Source organism: Ciona intestinalis, chromosome 1, assembly GCF_000224145.3.
Source record: "Ciona intestinalis chromosome 1, KH, whole genome shotgun sequence".
Classification (NCBI taxonomy): Eukaryota; Metazoa; Chordata; class Ascidiacea; order Phlebobranchia; family Cionidae; genus Ciona; species Ciona intestinalis.
The window spans coordinates 8,948,133-8,969,968 of record NC_020166.2 but is presented as its reverse complement, the minus strand read 5'-3'; the positions used below and the strand labels follow the sequence as shown (position 1 = coordinate 8,969,968).

At 32.0% G+C, this 21,836-nt stretch overlaps 3 protein-coding genes across 4 annotated transcripts; 2 read left to right on the top strand and 1 right to left on the bottom strand.

Annotated features, from left to right (window-relative positions):
• Positions 1-494: 494 nt before the first annotated feature.
• On the top strand, positions 495-13,017 carry xrga (XK-related a). 2 transcript variants are annotated; one of them, XM_009864047.3, is made up of 12 exons: positions 495-857; positions 1,940-2,019; positions 2,695-2,771; positions 4,049-4,142; positions 5,096-5,241; positions 6,577-6,719; positions 7,122-7,209; positions 7,728-7,851; positions 8,170-8,324; positions 8,764-8,918; positions 9,495-9,901; positions 11,392-12,845. In XM_009864047.3, the coding sequence occupies exons 1-12, from the start codon at positions 556-558 to the stop codon at positions 12,327-12,329; spliced, it is 2,709 nt and encodes a 902-aa protein (XP_009862349.1). In that variant the 5' UTR covers positions 495-555; the 3' UTR covers positions 12,330-12,845.
• A 1,478-nt stretch (positions 13,018-14,495) lies between these two features.
• On the top strand, positions 14,496-20,322 carry LOC100180936 (synembryn-A). Its single transcript, XM_002121713.5, has 13 exons — positions 14,496-14,663; positions 15,376-15,423; positions 15,594-15,786; positions 16,053-16,138; positions 16,220-16,440; positions 16,497-16,602; positions 16,678-16,772; positions 17,138-17,300; positions 17,645-17,737; positions 18,285-18,432; positions 18,751-18,898; positions 19,228-19,347; positions 19,791-20,322. Exons 1-13 carry the CDS (start codon positions 14,565-14,567, stop codon positions 19,891-19,893), a joined length of 1,623 nt encoding a protein of 540 aa, XP_002121749.1. The 5' UTR covers positions 14,496-14,564; the 3' UTR covers positions 19,894-20,322.
• LOC100178572 (splicing factor 3B subunit 5) lies at positions 20,157-21,602 on the bottom strand. Its single transcript, XM_002121959.5, has 2 exons — positions 21,350-21,602; positions 20,157-20,598 (listed from the first exon to the last, which is right to left on the bottom strand). Exons 1-2 carry the CDS (start codon positions 21,480-21,482, stop codon positions 20,471-20,473), a joined length of 261 nt encoding a protein of 86 aa, XP_002121995.1. The 5' UTR covers positions 21,483-21,602; the 3' UTR covers positions 20,157-20,470.
• Positions 21,603-21,836: the final 234 nt, after the last annotated feature.

Sequence of the window (21,836 nt, the reverse complement as noted above, 5' to 3'; positions counted from 1 at the left end):
GTCATTGTAAAATGAAAGCAGTAGTTTTAATAAGGCGCAAAAGATAGCGTTGTTTAATAAGTTCCTCAGGACTTACAAATACAGTTTACAATATAAAGTTGCGAATTGTCCCGCTGAATGTTGTATTTTAGCAAGCTAAGCAAAATGCGTGAATAAGTTGACGTTGGATTTGTTGCAAATATAATGTATTCTGTTTGTTATTCGTATGTTTATTAAACGGTATTTGTTCTGTATAACATACCCTATTGTTCAGTTTTCGTTTAAATGATATTGCCTAGCTAAATGCGCATGTGATAGTTAAGAAACCTCTCTTGCATTATCTGCTAACCTCTAAACATAACAACAACTAAAACCACTCAACCCTAACTAATAACCTCTAACTATACCAACTTCTAACACTTTCCACCAGCTCAATCTGTAACATATTGGAGGATTCTTTACTATAGTGCCCGTTTTGTTAATGTTATATGGCTAATCATTTTTCCTATTAAGATTTTACCGTACTGTAGGTGTGTAGGAAATTCATAGCTGTAGGTTAAGTACAGAACACCCTGAATGTCCCACTTAGTTGCCAAGTCTGTTGAAAACCCTGAACACAACTTGAATAGTGGTGCTACTGCTACTAACCCCCCCTCATGCACTAAAAATGGAAGAAAAATGTCTCAACATAAATTGCTTTCATCTATGTCTTCATACGAGTCCGACACCGACGTATATTTGACAAATCCGCCGATGAAGTTGCTTAATGTCAGTTATTCCCCCCAACCACCATCAGCTGGGGATGTATTGATGGCTGGCGATCGGGAACAATCTACATCTAATCCACAACACAGACGAAGTTCCCATGCTGAAGGATGGTAAGGTTTATTATTGAGGTTTTTAAACCATTAAAATTTAAAAAACAGTATAGGGTGGTGAGAGTTATTACAGACTGTTGTTTTCTGTTGGTTTCTCTTCATTTTTATAATAATATCGGCGCAAGTAAAAAGTCCTCTAGTACAGGGGTTCTTAAACTTTTTGAAGCACGCCCCCCCAAAGGAGATCTCAACAAACTTGCGCCCCCCTTTTTTGTTAAATTATCACAGTGGTGTTCAATTAATTTCTGCCATAATCCACCACAGCCAAACCTGGCAAATTGGACATGCTTTAAACCGCGCCCCTTGGTTGACTGTATCTGTATTATTGCGTAAAACACATTTTCGCGATCAACGCAAAAGTGAAATCAAATAACCGTTCTGTTTACGTTTGCGTCATAGTTTAGCTTTATATTTGCCATGTTTTTCTTAGCCAGGTAGACTGTTTGTTACGAAATAATAGGGATTCATTGCATCATAATAGCGATTGTTTTGTCTGGCAATTAATTAAGACATAATAGCAATTCAGACTTAAAGGTTTGCTATTTTATTTAAATTTTGCGTGCGTCGTATTCAAGCCTTTCGAACACCACTGTAATAAGACATATAACACTTTATTTTATAGTTTTTCGCGCCCCCCTTCCAAGTGTTACACGCCCCCCTAGGGGGGCGCGCCCCCAAGTTTAAGAACCACTGCTCTAGTATATATGTTACCAATTAGGCTGTTGAAAAGTGTTAGAGGTTGGTAATTAGGAGTGATTGGTTATAGAGGGGTTAGTGGTTCATACTTATTAAAGTAGGGGAAAATTGTTTTCTAGAGCTATAAAATGATCTTCGCTATCGCTTTTGAAGAGTTATAGAATAACATCTGAAAGCAAACAAGCGTTTGTAATCTACACAATAAATAGTAAAAATAGACTAGGCCCACCCAAAATCTAAAAGGTTTTCAATATTAAAACTAAAATCAAATGTTTGCCTTCAAGTAATCTTATTGCTTAGAACTTATAAAATTCTCGCTTGTTAATCTTATTTTATACAAAAACTTTTTCTTGAATTTGTTTTGTAAAATCCACTTTTTCTTTTAGCGGAAGGTCTGGGAATTTTGATGAGGTGGATAGTGGTCATACTAGAGGTGGACAGATCCTGTTTGACAAAGAAAACCAAGGTAGTTATCATGTTAATACTCGTATTTATTATTTATAATAAATGGATTTCTAAAATTGTGTTATTCACTTCTGAAAGTGTGAGTGTAAAGCTAAGGTTTTTTTTTAAATTGTGTTATTCACAAGTGAAATTTATTATGTAAAGCCCGTTGCGAATGATTCATTAAATATTAGAGAGCTTCGGGCCACACACACTTTCGGTATTTCCCAATTACTCTCTTTGGTATTTTCCCGATTACTATCTGATATAATCTGGAACAGCTGTACCTGTTCCTAGGGTCAACTTATAAAGCTATTCTCTGTTGCTCCAAACCAAGCGGTCACTTATGGGTTGTCCAAATTATCAGCCATATATAAAAAACAATGATTCGTGTTATATTGAAGGTCATTTTTCGATGTTTTAACAAATTGTAAAACCAAGCTTTAATTTTTATCTTTTACTTAACATTTTATTTGTCAACAGATATTTTTTTATACGGCATGAGATGTATGAAACAGAACACCCATGTTATAATGAAGGTCATTTTTCTGCGAGCATAAAGCAAGCTAAACTCAATGTTTTGAAAACTGACTTTCAATTGTTGTTTTAACAAATTGTAAAACCAAGCTTTAATTTGATCTTTTTTATAACATTTTATTTGTGAAGATATATATATACATTTAATACAATATTACAGATACGGCCGTTTCAGACTTGTCCACTTCAAATAATTCCTCCATCCATTCTAGTACATCTTATGGGAGTAAAAATAAGGTTTGAAATTTATATCCAAAATATCATTGTATTATATAACATAAAACACAAATACACAATTGTATTGCATTAGCAAATACAATTTATAATGAAGAATATGCAAAAAATTAAAATAAAACCTATTTTCTTGAAACACTACTAATTCTAGGTCTAGTTCTACATTTTTGGTAAAACATATTCATATAATCTGATATATATATATATATGTGTATAATAAATATTAAATATATATATATATATAGTAGGGTGGGAGAAGACGGGACACTTTTGGCACATAATTTCCAAATATCATACTTCACTTGTTTTCAACAATTAACAACAGTCTGTAGGAGTCGTAAAGTATGGTTTTATAATACTTTGAATGTTCTTTGTTTACTACCAAATTGGACGGGGATATAGAATGAAAAGGTGTCCAATCTTCCCCACCCTATTATTAAATATGAAACCTTATTCATCTTAATTATCATTCCAACACTCAATACTGTGTGGAAGCTTAACGTTAAGTAAGAATAATTTTCAAAATCAATAATTCGTCGCTATATATATCATTTCTGGCATACAATCTCTCATCCAGATTTAGATTTAAGCCATTAGGCTTTGATGTCTTGAGATTTTGATGATTTATTCTCTAATTGATATTTTTCTGACCGGAAAATTCCATATATGTTAACGGATCTGAATGAATATTTTATAACCAAATGTCAGTTTCTGTACCATTATTCAGAACTATTTTTTAAAAGGTTATATTTTGTCATTTTTAACTGTAAATTCATTTGTTTAAATTCTTTCTTTTTTCATTTTGTCAATCTTAAAATATCAAAACGATTAAAATAGTCAAACATAATATTGTGAAACGTTACTTAGAAATAACTCAAGTTAAAATGATACATTTAAATGCCAAATCAATGTGTTTTATTTCTTTATTTATTTCCATATACCTTGTTGTCTACTTTAAATTAAAATACTGGAACAAATAGATTAGAATAGTCACACATGTTATTGTGAAAAAATACTTAGAAATAACTTGAAAGATAGGCTACATTAAAAATGCGAAATCAATTTGTTTAATTCTTGTATTTTTGTCCATTGCCCATCTTAGACTAGAATGCTCAAACATTTTATTGTGAAGTATAATTCAGAAATATCTTGAATTGAAATGTTCATTAAAATGCCAAATCAATTTGTTTAATTTCTTAATTTTTAGGTTATATTGTCTATCTTAGATTAGAAGATCAAAATATTGAAACTAAACATGAAATTGTGGAATTACATTTCAGAGCAAAATTACGTGCTGTGCGTCGTTCTGTATTCTCTTTCAGTGTCAACATATTTGTTCAAGGTTTTCAATATTTGATCTTGTGTCTGTCATAGGTTGGTATGTTTGTTTACCTAACTGTGGCATCTAACATCTACTTTAGTAAAGAAACTGTCATCTGATCGACTTGTCACACATAATCAATTTTCTTTACAGATTATTTGAACCTTACCAACTCACGGTCACAAATTTTAAATTTCAAATATTTTGGTTGTAAAAACATTAAAATAAATAATAACAGTCCCTGTAAAAAATTATACATGATACTTGATAGTAAATATTAAAACCAGTTTTATTTTTCTATTATAAATGTATTCAGTTTCTTTACATAATTAATAGTTTGTGACTTTGGGGCCATATTGGTACAGTAATACCTAATAACATATTGACACTGTGTATATATGTACTTAAACTTAATAAACCTAAAGTGGCCAGAAACACAGCCACAGAACATTCTGTTACAATCCATCTCTATGTTCGACTGCTGTCATGCGTTCATCTATAATTCATGAAATCATTATCACGAAAAGTTCTTTTCTGCATGATTTTCACGCTATCATAAAATTCCCATACCACTATTTATACATTTAAAATTTGTACAAATAGTAATATGTTCTTTTATACATTTATACAAAGCATAATAGGTCTGTTATTTATTGTTCAATATTGGTTTATACTTTTTTGACCTATTAACATACATTTTAAACATGCTTTCATACCACTATTTGTATTTTAAAATTTATATAAATGGTTAATATGTCTTTTTTTAACAGTTTTACTAAGAATAATGTGTCTGTTATATATTCTACAGTTTTAATTGGTTTATACTTTTTTGACCTAGTAACATACATTTTAAACATGTTTTCATGCAACTATTTTTAAAAATTTTTACAAATATTTTATATGTCTGTTGTTTATTCTACAGTGACCTAGTAACCGACATTTTGAACATGCTCTTTTGCCACTATTTATATTTCACAATTGATACAAATATACTTGTATTCTACAGGTTCAATTGGTTTATACTTCTTTGACTCAGTAACTGACATTTTGAACGGGTTGTCTTATTACTACAACAGAGATAAAAACAAAGACAACATGTTTTATTTCATCGTCACAATGATTGTCATAGTTGTGCCTTCCCTTATTATGCAAGTAAGAAACTTTTTTTTAATGAGTATTTATGTTTGTTAATTTTAATAAATATTTATTTTGGTTAGTTTGAAAAAAAATTTTTTTATTTATTTATATAAATATTTAGTTAAAAGTTTCACTGAACGTATGCATAGTGTGTCGTCGTACATTAAATGTATAATAAGACTTACTTAATCTTAAATCAAAATCTTTTCATAATTTCTAAAGAAACTGTAATAAATTCTGTGAATCCGACTCTGATCTGACCTGGTGCTCATAGAATTGAACGATTCTTGTATAAAGAAATGCAGTAAGGATCTGCTGCTACCAAATTGTAACAGATGAAAGTTATTATACAATTGGTTATAATTGACCAGATCCTCTCCAAAGTGCTTTATATCTTGGCGTATATAATTAATGTAAACATGCACGCTTTTTTGTAATGCTAATATACAGTAATAAGAATGCAGTAGTGATTTTTGTTTAACTAATGCTAATATGCAGGCTTTTTGTTAATACTAACGTGCAGGATATTTATAATAAGAGCGTTGTAGTGATTTTTAGTTCTCCCGTGATGTTTCTTTAAGTTGTCCATTGCATAATCAATAGTAGAAGAACTGCGGTCATGAATAATTTAGTTGTTCTACTAACTGTCGCTTGTATACGCTCCCATGTTTCGCCACAATCGATCTCCAATATTCTTGCAATTATCAACTTGTTTGGCAAGTTATAATCGCTGGGTTTAATGACCCTTTTCAATTTTATTTTATGTGGGTTATGTCTGTGTTAAAGACCTGTGGTTTAGGTCAAGTTTGTATTTTACCCAATGCATTTTAGCTAATTAGTAATATGAAAAAGTCTATTCATTTGTTTGTGTAGCTAATTGGTATATGAATATGACCATTTGTTCGTTTTTGTAGCTAATTAGTATGTGAGTATGACTATTTATTTGTTTGTTTAGCTAGTTTGTATATGAAAATGACTAGGCCTATTTATTCGTTTTTTTAGCTTATTTGTACATGAATATTTGTTCGACCATTCGATTTTATCCCTTTTTTCCCAAAATAAATACAGTTTATTTTATACTCTTGTTGGTTCAACCGCTTAGTCAAATAAAAACTGTAACTATCTGTAATTTTCCACTCAGGAGTTTCCACGAATATTTATCTATAGCCTACTGTTTTTGTTACCATATTTATAAAAATAAATGTAGTTTCGTTATACTATATTAAACAGCTCAGTCCAATTAAACTTAACGAAAATTGTAATTCTTTGTTATGTATAGTTTTTGTTACATTCAGAAGCTTAGTCAAAAAATTAAACGAAAATTGCATTTATCTGTCATTTTCTACTCAGGCGTTTTCCATTTGGTGGGAAGTAGAGGATATTTCCGAAATAAACAAGCAACGAAAAAATGTGGGAAAACCCGCCGAAAAACGATGTTACAAACACCTTTTCCTTTTTATTGTACATCTGCTGCAGCTTGGACCAATATACAGGTATTTACTATTTATTCCCGGGAATGCTTAATGTCAGTGCATGAGCGACAATGTACACACAGGTTTTTAAATTTTTAACAGAAATTTTAGACTATTCCTCTATAAAGAAACACTTCCCTCTCTTTTTTAAATATCTGCATTTGCTTATGATACAGAAAGCATTATTTTTATTTTAAAGTCTTTGTGTGTGCAGTACAAAATATATATAATTTGGAAAAACTAATTTGTGTAGCCATATTTCAAACCAAACTACGGTTCCATAAGTTCAATAATAAACAATTGCCTTTAGATCACTTTGATATTACACCTAGAAGATTAAAAACTGTACACAGAAAAAATAATTTGTGTGTGCTCGATTCCCAGTATCATATTAAATTATATTCAATTGATTTTACTTTGCAGATACTTTCGTGCGATACAATTCGGATTAAAATCACGGCGGCGCGAAATCCAAGGGAACGAATCAAGATGGAAATTTTACAATAATCTGGTGATTAGTTGAAAATTACTTTTTAAGTAGCGTTATTTATGTAACAATATTGATTAAAAAATATTCTAAAGATTTAAACTTAGTAGTGTGTTAACAGCTTAAAAACTAGACTGAGGGACTGAGGGTCATAGTATTCATTTCAGTATATAAAAAAACTGTTGCTTTTGTAAACAGTTACCGTTTAGTTTGTTAATTTATACTTCTTTGTTACTTTGTTTAACACAAAACAGCTTTTTCTTTTTTCTAATACATGAGATTTTTGTAATAAGATTAGTTATAACTAAATAAATATATATTTTACAAAAAATACTGAAAATATGATTGAATCTCAAAATGTATAGTTAGGACTAAACGATAAAATGTGATATTGTTATATTCTTCTATTTAAACTCTGATTAATTTTTAATTCATGAATTCTTCTACATTGTCAGTATTCCACTTTGCAATACGGAGTGTGTCCTTTTTTGTCAATTTTTTTTTGTTTTTTTGCGTTAAAACAAATGCTTTTGTATCACCAGTGGAAATACCAGCTTAGCGATGTAAGTTTCCTGCGTGTGATGGAGTCTTACTTGGAAGCTGCACCACAAGTAGTTTTACAAATCTACATCATGGTAACTACCATGCAAACACCCTTTATTACAGGTGAAACAATGTTTTTTTTACTTTTGTTATATATTTTCGCTTGCGTGTATTGTTTCATTACGTTTTCCTGATGAAGTTATGCCGAATGGCAGATAAAATTTTGGAAATACAGTTTGTTGTGAGACACTTTTATTTACATTATACCTGGTAGCAAAAGTAACAGAAACACTGAGTTTTAATTATATAAATAAATTTTTGATTAAAACAGGTTTTTGATAATATATCCATTTTTTTACATTTTATGCATTGATTAGTTAACAATGCTTAAGCTGTATTGCATACTTGCGATTTTAACAAATTGTTTTACCACTCTACCAGTTCTATCATGCTGTGTATCCATCTTTGGAATGTCACTGATGATCGTTACATGGCAACGACATCTAAGAGACTCCATACCTGAAAGTAAAAAGCAAATTTCTATTTGTGGATCATTTGTGCTCTTCCTATACAGAACATGCACTATAACATCAAGGGTATGTCTTTTATATTGTAATAATTTTGTTTATTCCAGTTTATTTATCCCATATACCTAGAATCCTAGATGATCTAGAACATTTAATGTTGTGTTGCTACCAGGCATGTTATGCTTGTATTTTAGCTATTTCGGCAAATTTTTTTTAACGTCCTATTCATGTTGTCTTTATCAAAGTTAAATGACACTTGCTAACTAATTCAATTAATTTTACTCCAAAATTGAAACCTAATTTTTAAACAACCAGTTGTCTTGCAAAATGTTTAGTTTCAAGTTGAAAAACAAAAGGCATTTTCAAATTTGCAATATATATATGTATATTTTTAAAAAGTTTCAATTTTTAACACACTATATAAAGTTTCTTATTTCTGAGCATAATTTGCTTCTGTTTTTCATGAGAAATTTGAGGTTAGGTAACACTAACCTTTTTTTTGTTGCAGGTGTTTGCCTTGGCTTTACTACTGAATGTCCATGTATGGGCATGGATTGCCCTGTTTGCTGTACACTGGGTAATTTGCACCATCTATATCATCTGCCAGAACACAAAACTTTGTAATTCAAGAGCGCAAGAATATATTTATAATGTTGTAATTGGGTAAGTTGGTGATATTTATTTAATTTAATTGAAAACAGGCAGTACGTAAATGTGAACATTGTTTTGAATATCTTTTTAAAAAATGAGTTGTTTTTACCCTTATTATTTAAGTTTGTTGAAAGCAGGCAGTACTTAAACAGTTTTCTTTTTTAATTATCTGGTAAAATTGTAAAATGTGGTAAAATTTTTAAAATCATAATTCGTATTTGATATTTTTAGATATTAGTATCCCTGGTGCTACATACGAGGCAACAATGTGCACACCCTTGTTAAAATCATGTACTCCTGCGGGCCCTGAAATTCCAATAATTGCATCCTGTTTATAGCTCTTTTTGGGGAGTTTAAAAGTATTTTTGCTGCCTATGATCAGTATATTTGTTCAAATCAGGCAGTACTTGCTGTTTTTTTATTTGGTAAAATTTTAAAATGTGTGCTCAATTTGTATTTGATAATAGTATCACTGGTGTTAAATACAGAGCTGCAGGGGCTTATAATAATTGTGTTTTGTTTATAGCTTTTCAGTATACAGCATATATGTTTTAATCACGCCATAACTTTGGGTTATTATTATTCCAGCTTCTGTTACACTTTCGCATACATCAACGTGCATTCTAAGCAAGACTCAAACAACCGATACCGGATGGCTGTTTATTATTTCCTTATATTTCTGGAAAACGTTGCAATATCTATGGTGTGGTTCTACTTTCGGCACGGAGGGGGAAGTCTACTTGAAGTTTTACTCGGCTCAAACAACAGTTTCTCTGCAGTTAATGTAACAACAGCCACAGAAGCCCCTGTTGAAAGCATTGCGCCAAATATTGCGATCGGATTCGTTTTTGCCGTCAATGGCTTGTTTATCGTTGGTATTTTGTTCATGTTGGTATACTACATGCTTCTGCACCCAACTAATGGTGGGCCATGCTGTAACGCTGCACTGGTTAATATAGGTGAACTCAATACTGGGGAGGCTACAGGCTTGACAGGTAAATATGTTTTATGTAATGCAGTTATTTTTTATGTTGGTTAGGAAAAGCATGTCTTGTTTATATTTAGCATTTAATGTTTGACATCGCACTTTGCACTTTTATGTTGCAACAAAATTGTTAATTTATATGTAACACTTTTAAAAGGGTATTGAGTGAAAAATCAGATAATTTTTCTGGGTGTGAAAAATCGGACATTAATTTTTTTATTTAAAAAAAAAAAATATTTTGTGTTTATGTGATGATACAGAACTACAGGATATGAATTCTTTACTTGTTTGTGATACACCAGAGGTTCGTAAGATTGCAGCATGCTGCTTATGACAATTAACTTTCAGTCTATTCACAAAACTCTTTTAGTAATCCGCTAAACAGCATGGTCGATCACTACACGATTGATTTTCATTTAATTTTACAGGATATTCTATTTTTTAATTTTTCTATCTCAGTTTAGCTGGTTGGTCAGTTTTTGGCTTCACCGAATTGAAATAGAAGGTGACTTTTTTCAGAGTGAATTTTGCTGTGAAATAGTTTAAAACTAGTTTTAGTGAGTTTTGTTTCGACTGTTTAATTGACTTTGTTTTAACTAATCTAAAATTAAAACGCAGCAACAATGGGTTTAAAATTCTAAACTAACCCATTTTTTGAGTAGTAAAACTTGGTATTTTAAGTTGGGATTAAAAAGTAGTGATAGTTAAATTACTAATTAGGTTAATATCTCACTTCTTGCATAGCGTATTTCTATAATATAATAAACAAATTGGTTCTGTTTTTGGTTCTACAACATATGATTTTGGTTCTACAACATATGATTTAAAATATAATTAGTTTTACATATAATTTATAACTGATTTAAGTTCTAATTTATCATATCTTCTATATTTTTCTTATGTTGATTATAATCTATGAAATTATTGAAAATAGCACCTGTTCTTTTATTTAATCATGCTCCACTTAAATTTGCAACATACTGTATCTGCTTTATTGAACTTAATAGAAATAGTTCTTATGCAGTTCAAGACCATTATTGTAAACTAACGTTTTCAATAAATATGCAGAGTAATTAAAACAATTTGCATGCTCTTAGCTTTTAATTGAATAACCAATAATTTTAGATGGGTGCGTTAAATTGTCAGTTCATAAAAAGCACTTGGCATCGCCGCGGCAACATAATCACTATAAAAGCTAAACGGACTGCAGCAATTTCCGGCATGCCTGCTTTTTAGTATGCAATAGCACACCCATATATTAAATATGCATTTTTTAAAGAACACCAATCCACTCTCAGTGGATAATACAGCAACACTTTTATGCCACAGTAGTCAATAATACCGCAGCAATTACCCTAATGTTGTGGTAAATTTCATTAACTAAGTTTTTATAGGTTAAATTAAAAATATTTTATGGTTTAGGTTTATTTCGAATCCAATTACATTCAATATAAAAGATAGTCTGTATCGACTTTTAAAACATTTCTTTGTTTTTTAAAGCTTCCTCCATGGCCGCACGCAGCAATTACAACCTTAGGGAGAAGAGAAGCACGTCTCAGTTCCACTCATGGCACAGCACGAGTCTAACGTATGAAGAAATTGACAGCAAAATTAAAAAACGGCCATCTTCGGACATTTTACCGCAGACTGCATTCACATATGGTGATGAGCAACCAATAGAAGGTACCAAGCGTGTCAGTGCAGTCATTGAGGTCAATTCTGCCGCTTGTTCATGCTACTCCCTCCGTAACACAGCATTAGGTTACCAGGCAATAAAACCACAGTCACCATCCAGCAGCAAGTTGCTTAGTTCACCATCCATAAGCAACCAACCTGTACAAAAACAAAGGGTTGATGAAGTTGAGAGGAAACGAAGATACTTTACCCGACTTATTCAACAGAAAAGGGAGTTAGAGCACCAACAAGCAATACTGAAGTTAAATATGGACCGACAGATTTCTTTGGGAGAGCACAGAAAACTTCCAGATCATGAACAGATGGCACAAAGTACAGCGTTATGTGTCAAACCTAAAAAAATAGATAATATTCAAGACTTTGCTGGTACACAATCCACTATGACTCCAACAAAAAAGCATTTGCATGCTAGAAATAGACTTCATAGTTTAGAGGAATCACCCACACATGCTGCTCCCCCATCTTTTTCGCATGGTACATTCCCGCGTTATTCTCGTTCCAGCATGGGTTTGCGGTCACATCAGAAATCTGGTGGCCTTAGTACAATGAGAAAGGAAAATTATCTTAAACCAATCTCTGAAAACAAAACTATTGCGCATACAAGTGCTGGAATGAGAGACTACAGTGCGTCGCTCTCTAATTTGACTGTTGCTATGTCAAGATCAAAACAAAAGGTTCCGAGGGCAATGAGTTTTACTGTGAAAAAAGATGAAGTGATAGAATCTATGGAAAGTTCTGTTTAATATACTACCTGTGACTTCAATTTATTGACTGTAACTTTCTCCATTTTTAAAGTGATATTCTGTACTCAGTGTTATTCAATATGATCTATTTTTATACTTTACAGTGTGCTTGAATATGTAGCTGCTAATTGTTTTTTTTTAATAAGTGTTCTATCTGTTAATTTTTAGCCAATCCATGAACAAAGAAGCCAGATCCATGTATGACAACTTTATGTGGTGCTATTGAAGCTGTATGTGCATCATTTTATATTTTTTTATTACAACAGAGAGTAATTTTATGTCCATAATCCCACAGTATCGACATTTGCCATATTTTTGTATGTTGGTTTGATATAAATGTGATATAGTTCCTGTGCAACGTATAATTTTGTTGAACTTTTGTGTGCTTATGGGTATACCAATATATTATATCTATATAACGAAACATGTGATATTTAGATTTCTTGAACTTGTAACAGAAATTAACTTAAGGAAATTTTTTCTGGAATTAAAGTCTTACAAGACATGTGCCGGAAACTGTGACTGTGACTTAATTACTTTTCAATTAGAAGATGCCAGGTTCATGGTTTAATGCTGCCACTTTTGTGGTGTGTGTCCTTGGACAAGGTCAGTAACTGCCACAACCCAGTTGTGGGTGTTGTCAGGATTGAAACAACCACAAAATGACATGAATTTACTCATTAAAAAATACAATCTCTGGTGGTACAACATCTTCCTGGAAGTTATTTATATATAAATATGGCTGACAATTTGGACAGCCCATATGAGGACCACTGGGTTAAGAGTTAGACCATTTACTATAAACTGTCTTGCCCATGGACACATTCATATAATGATAGCAGCAATGAACACCTATGTAAAGGCTGTCATTTTAATTACGGAGCTACATGTATGGTACTCATACCAGGCAAGAGTTAAGATGGTGGATTCCTGTAACACTGTGTTTTAGCTTCATAAACAATCCATATGGATTTGAAGTGATAAACGTACCAAAAGCAGTAATGATAAACAAATATCAATCAAACATTAATAACCAGATATATATTTCAAATTTATTGGTTCAAAACACAGAACTTTTTCTTGTCAATTACTATTATATTGGGTGTCATATTGAATGAAAACGTTTGTCTAAAACAAGATCTTTAAATTAGAGCTTTGTTGGGAATGTTTCATTTTCTCTCCAGGTGTCAAACTTGTCTTTCCACTCATTTGGGCAGAGAGAATTATAACACAACTTGAAGTATTCGCAGGGTGTTGTATCTTTGCCTTTTTCATTGAACACCCGTTCACAACGATGGAAGTCAATGTAGTTCTGGAAACAACTGCGAGCTTGGTTGGTCTGGGGGAACCTTGGATCAAACGGAGCAGTTCGAAAATGTTTGATTCTTTCTTCAATAGTTGCCATTATCAATCAAAAATCAGTTATTTTCTTAAAAAAACGGATTCTATAACAATGGTTTATTAGATTGTATAATAAGTTAGGTTCAAGATACACCATTTGTACATAAATTTAAAATAAAATTAGATCTGCAAACATTCGAATTGTTATCATGACAAACGGTTTATCAGTTAATAAATGAACGTAATCATATATAATTAGTTAGAATGTAAAGTTTATTTATTATTTAATATTCTGACGACCTAATGTAACGCAAAATATACAAAATACGATTCGTATAAGTCAACGGCATTTGTTCGTAAATAGAATGCAGTGTCGACATTCTTGTTCTCCGAGAGGTCATGAATAAATTTTGCCAACATACGAACATAGAAATCAATAAAGCAATAGAAAATAATGACCCTGGAAATCATTCGTGAACTACATTTTAGTTTTAATAAAATCATATACAAAGTTTAAAAGATTTATATTGTTTAAAATGATAAAATGTAACATAATGTGTTTATATGTGATCGGTTTTGATTAACCAATTTAAAATCTCAACAGATCAGCACTTTTGTTACAATTTACGAATTTGTTTTAAAATAAAATATTTACAAGACTGTATCAAAGAGATTAAAACCAAGTTTATGTGTTCGTCTTTGTAAAAGATAATATTTTATAATTAATTTTAGGTACATTTTAAAGTTAAAGCGAACGACAGAAAAACGCAAAAATAAGAGAGAACGTGAAAAAAACATTCTTCCAAAATGTAAACATTATTTGCAAACTTCTCCGTAGATAACACTGCTAAAATACTTTCACTACGTTTTGGTCTTGTCGCGTATTTGCAAAATATGGAATCTTTGGAAATCGATGAACAATCCGTGGTCGATGCATTAAGCTTGGACGATGAAGAAAAAATTCGTGTAGCATTATCCCTTTACAATCAAAATGTAAGTCACGATATTCTGAAGTTTGTTGAATATATGAAATTATAAATAAAAGTGTGTAACTTATTTATCGTTGCGCGTTCGTTATAACAAGGGTCCTGTTGAATACATTTTATGCCCACTTATGAGTTATCATATATGTACCTTTATGGGTGATCCATTTTTGTAAGATTTTTAATTTTTTTTTATTGTATGACTGACAATATAGCCAATCCATAAGTGACCATTGGGTTGGACATATTGTGCCCCCCCACGAACACACAAGCCAACACGGCAGTAACAATGAGTCTTGAGCACGTAACCTTACGCCTAAGCTCTAGAGGTGGTTAGTGTGCCTACCTGTAACCCAGAGGTAATGGGTTCAAGGTTCGAGGTAATGGGTTCAAGCTACCATTGTGGGTGTATGTGTTCTTTGGCAGAACACTTGCTTTAATCCAGTGGTCACTAATGGGTTGTCCAAATCATCTGCCAATCATAAAAAAATTTCCCCAAAAAGTAAGCACCCACAAAGTAACATACCTGGAACTTCGTAAGATGACACGAGGTGTGTGTAACAGAACCCCCTGTTTGTCGTTTTTGAGCCATGCAAGGGTAAAGCATGTTACATTCATCACTTAACCACTGTGGCCTATCGCCACACATTTAAACACATTGTTCAAAAATCCAAATGCTATACTTATACATGTAACCATGGAACATCTGATTTTTTTTACAGAACAAAGAAAAGTTTGCTCTTACCTCGAACAACACAGCAAAGCGGCAGGTATTTCATCATCAATTTAACCAACTTTAACTGTTTATTATTGCTTGCATACTTAACCTGACCTCCAATTACTGTTTACCAGTAACAACCAAAATAAGAATCCTGTATCAAAACCTTTGAATAAAGAGGGCTAAGATAAGGTTTAATTAATCTTTTATTGTTAATTCAAGGTTTTAGCAAAGAGAATGTTGAGAAAACTTCTTCCTTCTTCTGAACCGAAATATTTGTCGGAAGCATTGAGCGTGCTTCTATTTTTATCCCGAGACAGAGAATTGGTTTCAAAATGCTTAGCATCTGCAGACTTCACCAAATACCTTCTAAAACACAGCAAATTAAATGGCGCACCAATTGCTACTGATACAGGTGGAATTTAGTTTGTTTTTTTGAATTTTATTTTTTTCTACAACTTCGGTATTACATTTTTTGGCTTGTTTCTTAGAAACGAAATTTAGAAAAAAATCACACTGTGCACAGATGGTGAACAATTTTTGTTTAATAAAGTTTAAAAAAAAATTTTTTATTAAATAAATTTGGTGGTATTTGTATCATGGATATTTTTTTATTTTTTTTTTTTTCGTGAATTTAAGTTATTTCTTGATTGCAAAATTATTTTACGTTTAATTGTTTAGATGGCGATGTCGAATTGAACTTAAAGATCGAATTACTTGCATGCAAATGTCTTTGTAATGTGCTGTTCATCACCAATGATGCTAATGTAAGTAATATCTTGTGTAAGTAATATCTTCCAAACAACCAATACACACATTGATTTGTTAAATGATAAATTCTGTCTCAGGACACATTTACAGATCATCAGTTTTTAAAATCGGTGACGGAAAAAATTGTTGAGCACCAGTCGCGCCCGGATGAACACACAGTTATTACTCTGCGACTGGTTTTCCTTATCACTGCATTAAGTGCTAAAGGACGTAACCTGTTCATAGAAAACCACAATGCTCGCACTGTTCTTGTTCAGTTTTTAGAGTATAAAATCAACCAAGTGAATGATACGGACAGGTACGACTGTGAAGAGATGGAATTTTCGTGGAGGTTCTAATTTTATTTTTTTCCAGAGAAGGAAAAGTTTTTACTCCAAAGCAAGTAGAAGTGGTGGATGAAATATTAAAGGTGTTGTTTCATCTGAATGTTGACTTAAGAAAATCTTCAATGTATAGTACTGTAAGTGCATTTGTTGGTCAGTTATAGTTAACCTTTGAAATGGTGGATTTTAACTTGAGTTTTGCATTGTTACAGCAAGAAGTTAGTGATCTTGACTTGACATTATCATTGTGTCGAACTGTGTTGTTGTCCACATGTGAGGATGAAAAACGAACCGAGTCATTGCATTGGTAAGTCATGTTTACAAATAAGACACAATAACACTTACTGGAGGGTGGCTCAGTGGTTAGCGCAACCGCTTATAACAAAGAGGTTACAAGTTCAAGGCTTGATGATGCTACCACTGTGGGGATAATGAGAGTGTGTTCATGAGCAAAACACTTAACTGGTTGAGACTTGATGGTGCTACCACTGGGAGTATGTGGCAAGGCACCTAATGCCAATTGCTCTAACAAAACACCCATGTTAATACGACTATCATTGCCCCAACCTTCTAGGAATAAAACATGTTATATTTTTTATTCATTCAACACACATTTTTATTTTATGCAATGTTGATAACCATAACTTAAAAGTTCCATTAACTTGCATATAGTCATGCTGGGAACGCAATCTATAGTGTCCCTCCACAGCAATTGAAGATGAAATTATTGATTGGAGAAAAATCGGAGCAGGTTCAGGAAGAAAGCCTCAGAAAAACTGAACGATTTGCTCCGATCAAATCATTACTTTATATTCTTGAACATCGGGTTATGAATGTAGGAAACTTATTTTAAAAATAATATTTAAAAAATTATGTATATATATATTTTAAAATTTGGTTATGAATGTATGAAATTTCATTTTAAAATAATAATTACAAAAATTATGTATATATTTTCAAATTTGGTTATGAATGTATAAACTTATTTTTTTAAATATTATTTAAAAAGGCTATGTATATAATGTATTGGTTATGAATGAATGAAATTACATTTTGTAATAATTTTTTTTTAAATAAATTATTTTATAATTTTAAATATTATTTTATAACTTTATTTTTGGTAAATTGCCTATTTTTAACATATTATGTGATGTCTTAAGTTGTTTCCCCTTTTAACAGAATATTATCACTGTTGATGTTTTGCAACCCCTGCTTGCTCTTCTGAGCCAGTTAAGTCGATGTAGTGCAGATGTAAGAAAAGCTTTGAAAGCAGTAAGTACATTATCACAAATGATGGGTTTCCTTTAATTGGTGCGGATCCACCATGTCCGCTAATTTACAATAGTCAAAATTTCTTATGGACATGCACTAATTATAGGGGGCCGCAAAATATATTTATCAAAATACTTTAAATAATACTTTGTTGGGCTTTAGAAAATTTTGCTGCTTTACTGGTGCAGGTCCACTATATGCCTGCTTTGTCGAAATGGTAAAAAAGTGAACATGCACTAATTAAAGGGATGCCAAAGTATTTACATCAAAATACTTTGAAAAAATATTTTTTGGGATTTAGGAAGTTTTGCTGCCTCCATATAATTGGTGCAGTTCCACCATGTCTGCTACATAACATGCGCCAAATATGGGGGGGCAGGCCTACCCTAAAATTTACTACTGGCATTTTTAACAAATGCACATTGCCTTCCCTATGTTTTGAAAAGTTTGGCAGCTATACTAAATCATGATAAAAACACCAGTGGACATGCATTAATTAAACAAAGAGAGCGCAAAACACTTTAAATAATAGTTTGTGGGGTCTTAGGAAATTTTGCCGCCTCGAAAGGATTTTCATCGCAGACCAGAAGATGGCGACGCCCTTTCAAATAAACTTGTAAAACTTTGCACGCACGCAAATGTTGAAGTGAAAAATGGTATCGCAGATTTTCTTTTTGTATTGTGCAAGGAAAATGGTAAGAATAAATTTAATGTTTTCTCAATTATAAAGTTTTTTTTTTTCAGTTAAAAATTTGGTATGTTTTTTTAATTATAAATTTATTTTTTCATAAAATATAAGTTTTTAATGTGTTATCAATTTTCAATTTAATTTTTCCTAATTGTGAACTTTCTGGTTTGTTTTTTATTTAACGAAATTTTGTAATGTGTTTGGTTTAATTTGTCCTAATCATATATTTATAACTAAGAAAAAAATTTCTCCAAAAAAAATTTTGAAGTATTCTCAATTTTTAATTTAATTTACCCTAATAATAAATTTTCTGGTGTGTTTTCAGTTGACAGGTTCGTGAAGTATACTGGTTATGGTAACGCAGCTGGTTTACTTGCTGCGAGAGGATTACTGGCTGGTGGTTTTGGTGAAACTGAATATTCAGACTGTGACTCTGACAGCGACACAGAGGAATACAAGATTGCCTCCCATCAGTAAATCATGTTTATTACGTTTTGTAAATCTTAATTTTAACTAAATTGAAATGGGAATGAATTCAAAAATATGCCTGACATAGGCCTTAAATGAGCATACATGCATACTCTTTAATCGTTTATGATACCATATGTGAATAATCCAGGTATACATAGTAACATGTAAATTAGTAATCATGCACCAATATTAGGTAGAGTACATGGCCTAAAGAGAACCCCACGGTTCCTGATTTCCATTTTTTTTACAACAATAATATTAGTATAATTTTTATAACTATACAATGATGTGTCTCGGTAGTTTCAGGGCTTTAACTTTTATTTAATTTTAGAATTAATCCAGTAACTGGCCATGTTCAACCCCCACAAAATAACCCAATGGAAGGCATGAGTGATGAACAAAAGGAATATCTCGCTGTTAAACTTGCTCAGGAAATATCTCAACTATCAAGGTAGGAATGTTATTATTCATCTTCAAAAAAATGCTATAAAAACTGTTTATGAGGAAATGTCTCTTTAATTTATTGGTAATTATGAATAATTGGCGCTTTAAAATTACTAAATTGCTTGTTTTTATGCAACATTTAAACTATGTGCCATTCTCTGACGTAAGAATTGGAGAAACTAAATCTTATTTTAGTTCTAATGGAATATAAAGCTTTTACATTAGTGCAGATAATTGGGAATATAAATGACCCACTGACAGGTTAAAATACTTAAATGAAACATTAATACTGGGTTTTGTTGAAAAATCAACAGTTATATTTTCATCACAGTACTCAAAAGGTTCATTTAAAACTAATTTCTTTTAGTTTCACAATTGCAGAACATAAAATCGGTTTGCAGGCATTTTTATTGATATTTTTGACTTTAGAAACATTTATTTCACTTTTAGACTCAATACCATTCAACCAATGTGTGTTGGGGAGGATGGCCAACTAGTTTCACTCACTCAAAAAGTTCACGAGACACAAATCACAGACGAACAATCCGATTGATAGACTTCCAATTTGAATAAAAGATTTTAATTACCTTAGGAAATCTTGAAGTGTTTTATTTGTAATGTTTTTCTTCCATATGCAGTTACTATTTCTAACTAAATGTATTTAAATTTAACGGGATAAAAATTGATGTTAAATTGAAATCATGTGGGTACCACGCTACCATTATTCCCACACTTGCATTTTATTTATTTGTGCCGTCACTACTGCCATGTACTATACACTGTCTTATTGTTGTTGCATGCTGAACTAATCAAGTATTAGTTGCACATTATTTCTGATTTTAATGATAATATATCTGTTCCAGTAAAAAGATAAACATTAAAAACTTTTTAATGTATTGTGCAACACATGTTTTCGAGTGATTCATTTTATAATGCTGTAAACATGAGATACACAGCTGTGAAATAAATTCCACACATAAAATGTGTTTTCAGTTGGCAAATATCATTGGGAGAAAAAAGATAAACAGGTTGGTCAGCGACATTTAATTATAGTTACTGGGACAGTCAGAGTTCTGATTCTACCAGCAGCACTTTACAAAACCTAAAATATCACAACTTTAAAAAAAAAATTAATCAACATTTGGTCGATCCGGAGGGGGCCCACATGGTTGAAACATTTTTTCCAACATATTGAAACGGACTCTGGCTTTCGTTTCATTTTCCGCAATTGCGATGTAATTCAGTAAATCATGATGACCTGTAAATAGTTATAATTAATAAGTTATGGAACATGGTATTCCTAAATTTGTATTGTAGGCCTGACAAGTGACAAATCATATGGTCACTAGGTTGGAGAAATTGCCATTAAGTCAGTCTGAGTATGGCAGGTGCACAAGCGATTTTGTTTAGAAACTTTTGGTCATGCACGCCAATTAATTTATCAACTCCGACTTTTGATAATAAAAAAAAAACTGCCTTGCACACATGAGATCTTGTTAGAAACTGCCATATTATGCAGAATGGCCATTAAGTATCTTGCCAAAAGACATTCTAGCCAACAATGGTAACAGCATTAAGCCTTAAACCCATAATTTCGGAGCTAAAGGGAGGTGCCCTAGTAAACTTTAATATGTAATACAGCGACAGAGAAACATGAGGAAACAACTTATTGACCCTAGTGAAGAATCCTTCGGTACAGTACGTGTTAGGCTGGTTAAAGTGTTACAGCTTGATAGCAAGGAATTAAGTTAGGTGTTATGTTATATTGGATAGTTGTTAGGGGTTGGGTGGGTAATCATTTTACATCGTGTCAAAAATTAACTTTGAAAATGCGCGAAATCGTGCTGCGGTATCACTGAGGCATATTAAACATTTTGAAACCAAAATTTTAGGTGGCCACCAGCTAAAGGATTTCCGGTTGGTAGTTGGGGGTTGGCTAGCAGATAACGCAAGAGAAGAATTCTTTACTAGCACTAACTCATTATTTCAATAATCAAATAAAAAATTACCGACGAATGAGGCAAGCGTATCTCTGTGTTGGTTTGTCAACCATTCCCACTTGGTCGTGTCAGAGTGGCCTGTTCCTACATACTTCGACTGAAGATGTTCCATTTGTGAGAAAATGTTGTAGCGATCCCCCATTTTGCTTTTTCTTAAAATATCCTTTATGCAGCAATAAAAACAGTTTCTGCGCAAAGCCGAAAATAATTTGGTTAACGTTTGATACACGATTTCGGATAGTAGTGATTCTTCAAAGTGCTTTCAGTATATAGTATACAGAGCTGATGAACTCCAAAGTAACTCTAGTATATAGTACACAGAACGAGAGCCGAGAAGATTAGCGACCATTACAGATTTTTTCTTATCCTCAATATTTGTATCTATCACCGGGATTTTGACTTTATTATTTACGTATTTAGTAGTGCTGCCCATGTTTTGGCAATGTTTTGTCCAAGTTTTGCCCGTGTTTTGTTCATAAAAATTTAGCCAAAAATC

Bases quoted from the DNA above. Each gene is read 5' to 3' on its own strand.
- xrga (XM_009864047.3), top strand. From the start codon at position 556: ATGTCCCACTTAGTTGCCAAGTCTGTTGAAAACCCTGAACACAACTTG. The intron at 8,325-8,763 runs GTATGTCTTTTA...TTTTTGTTGCAG, and splicing joins CATGCACTATAACATCAAGG to GTGTTTGCCTTGGCTTTACT. The intron at 8,919-9,494 runs GTAAGTTGGTGA...TTATTATTCCAG, and splicing joins ATTTATAATGTTGTAATTGG to CTTCTGTTACACTTTCGCAT.
- LOC100180936 (XM_002121713.5), top strand. From the start codon at position 14,565: ATGGAATCTTTGGAAATCGATGAACAATCCGTGGTCGATGCATTAAGC. The intron at 16,139-16,219 runs GTAAGTAATATC...ATTCTGTCTCAG, and splicing joins TCATCACCAATGATGCTAAT to GACACATTTACAGATCATCA. The intron at 16,441-16,496 runs GTACGACTGTGA...ATTTTTTTCCAG, and splicing joins CAAGTGAATGATACGGACAG to AGAAGGAAAAGTTTTTACTC.
- LOC100178572 (XM_002121959.5), bottom strand. From the start codon at position 21,482: ATGGGGGATCGCTACAACATTTTCTCACAAATGGAACATCTTCAGTCG. The intron at 20,599-21,349 runs GTAATTTTTTAT...AACTATTTACAG, and splicing joins TACGCTTGCCTCATTCGTCG to GTCATCATGATTTACTGAAT.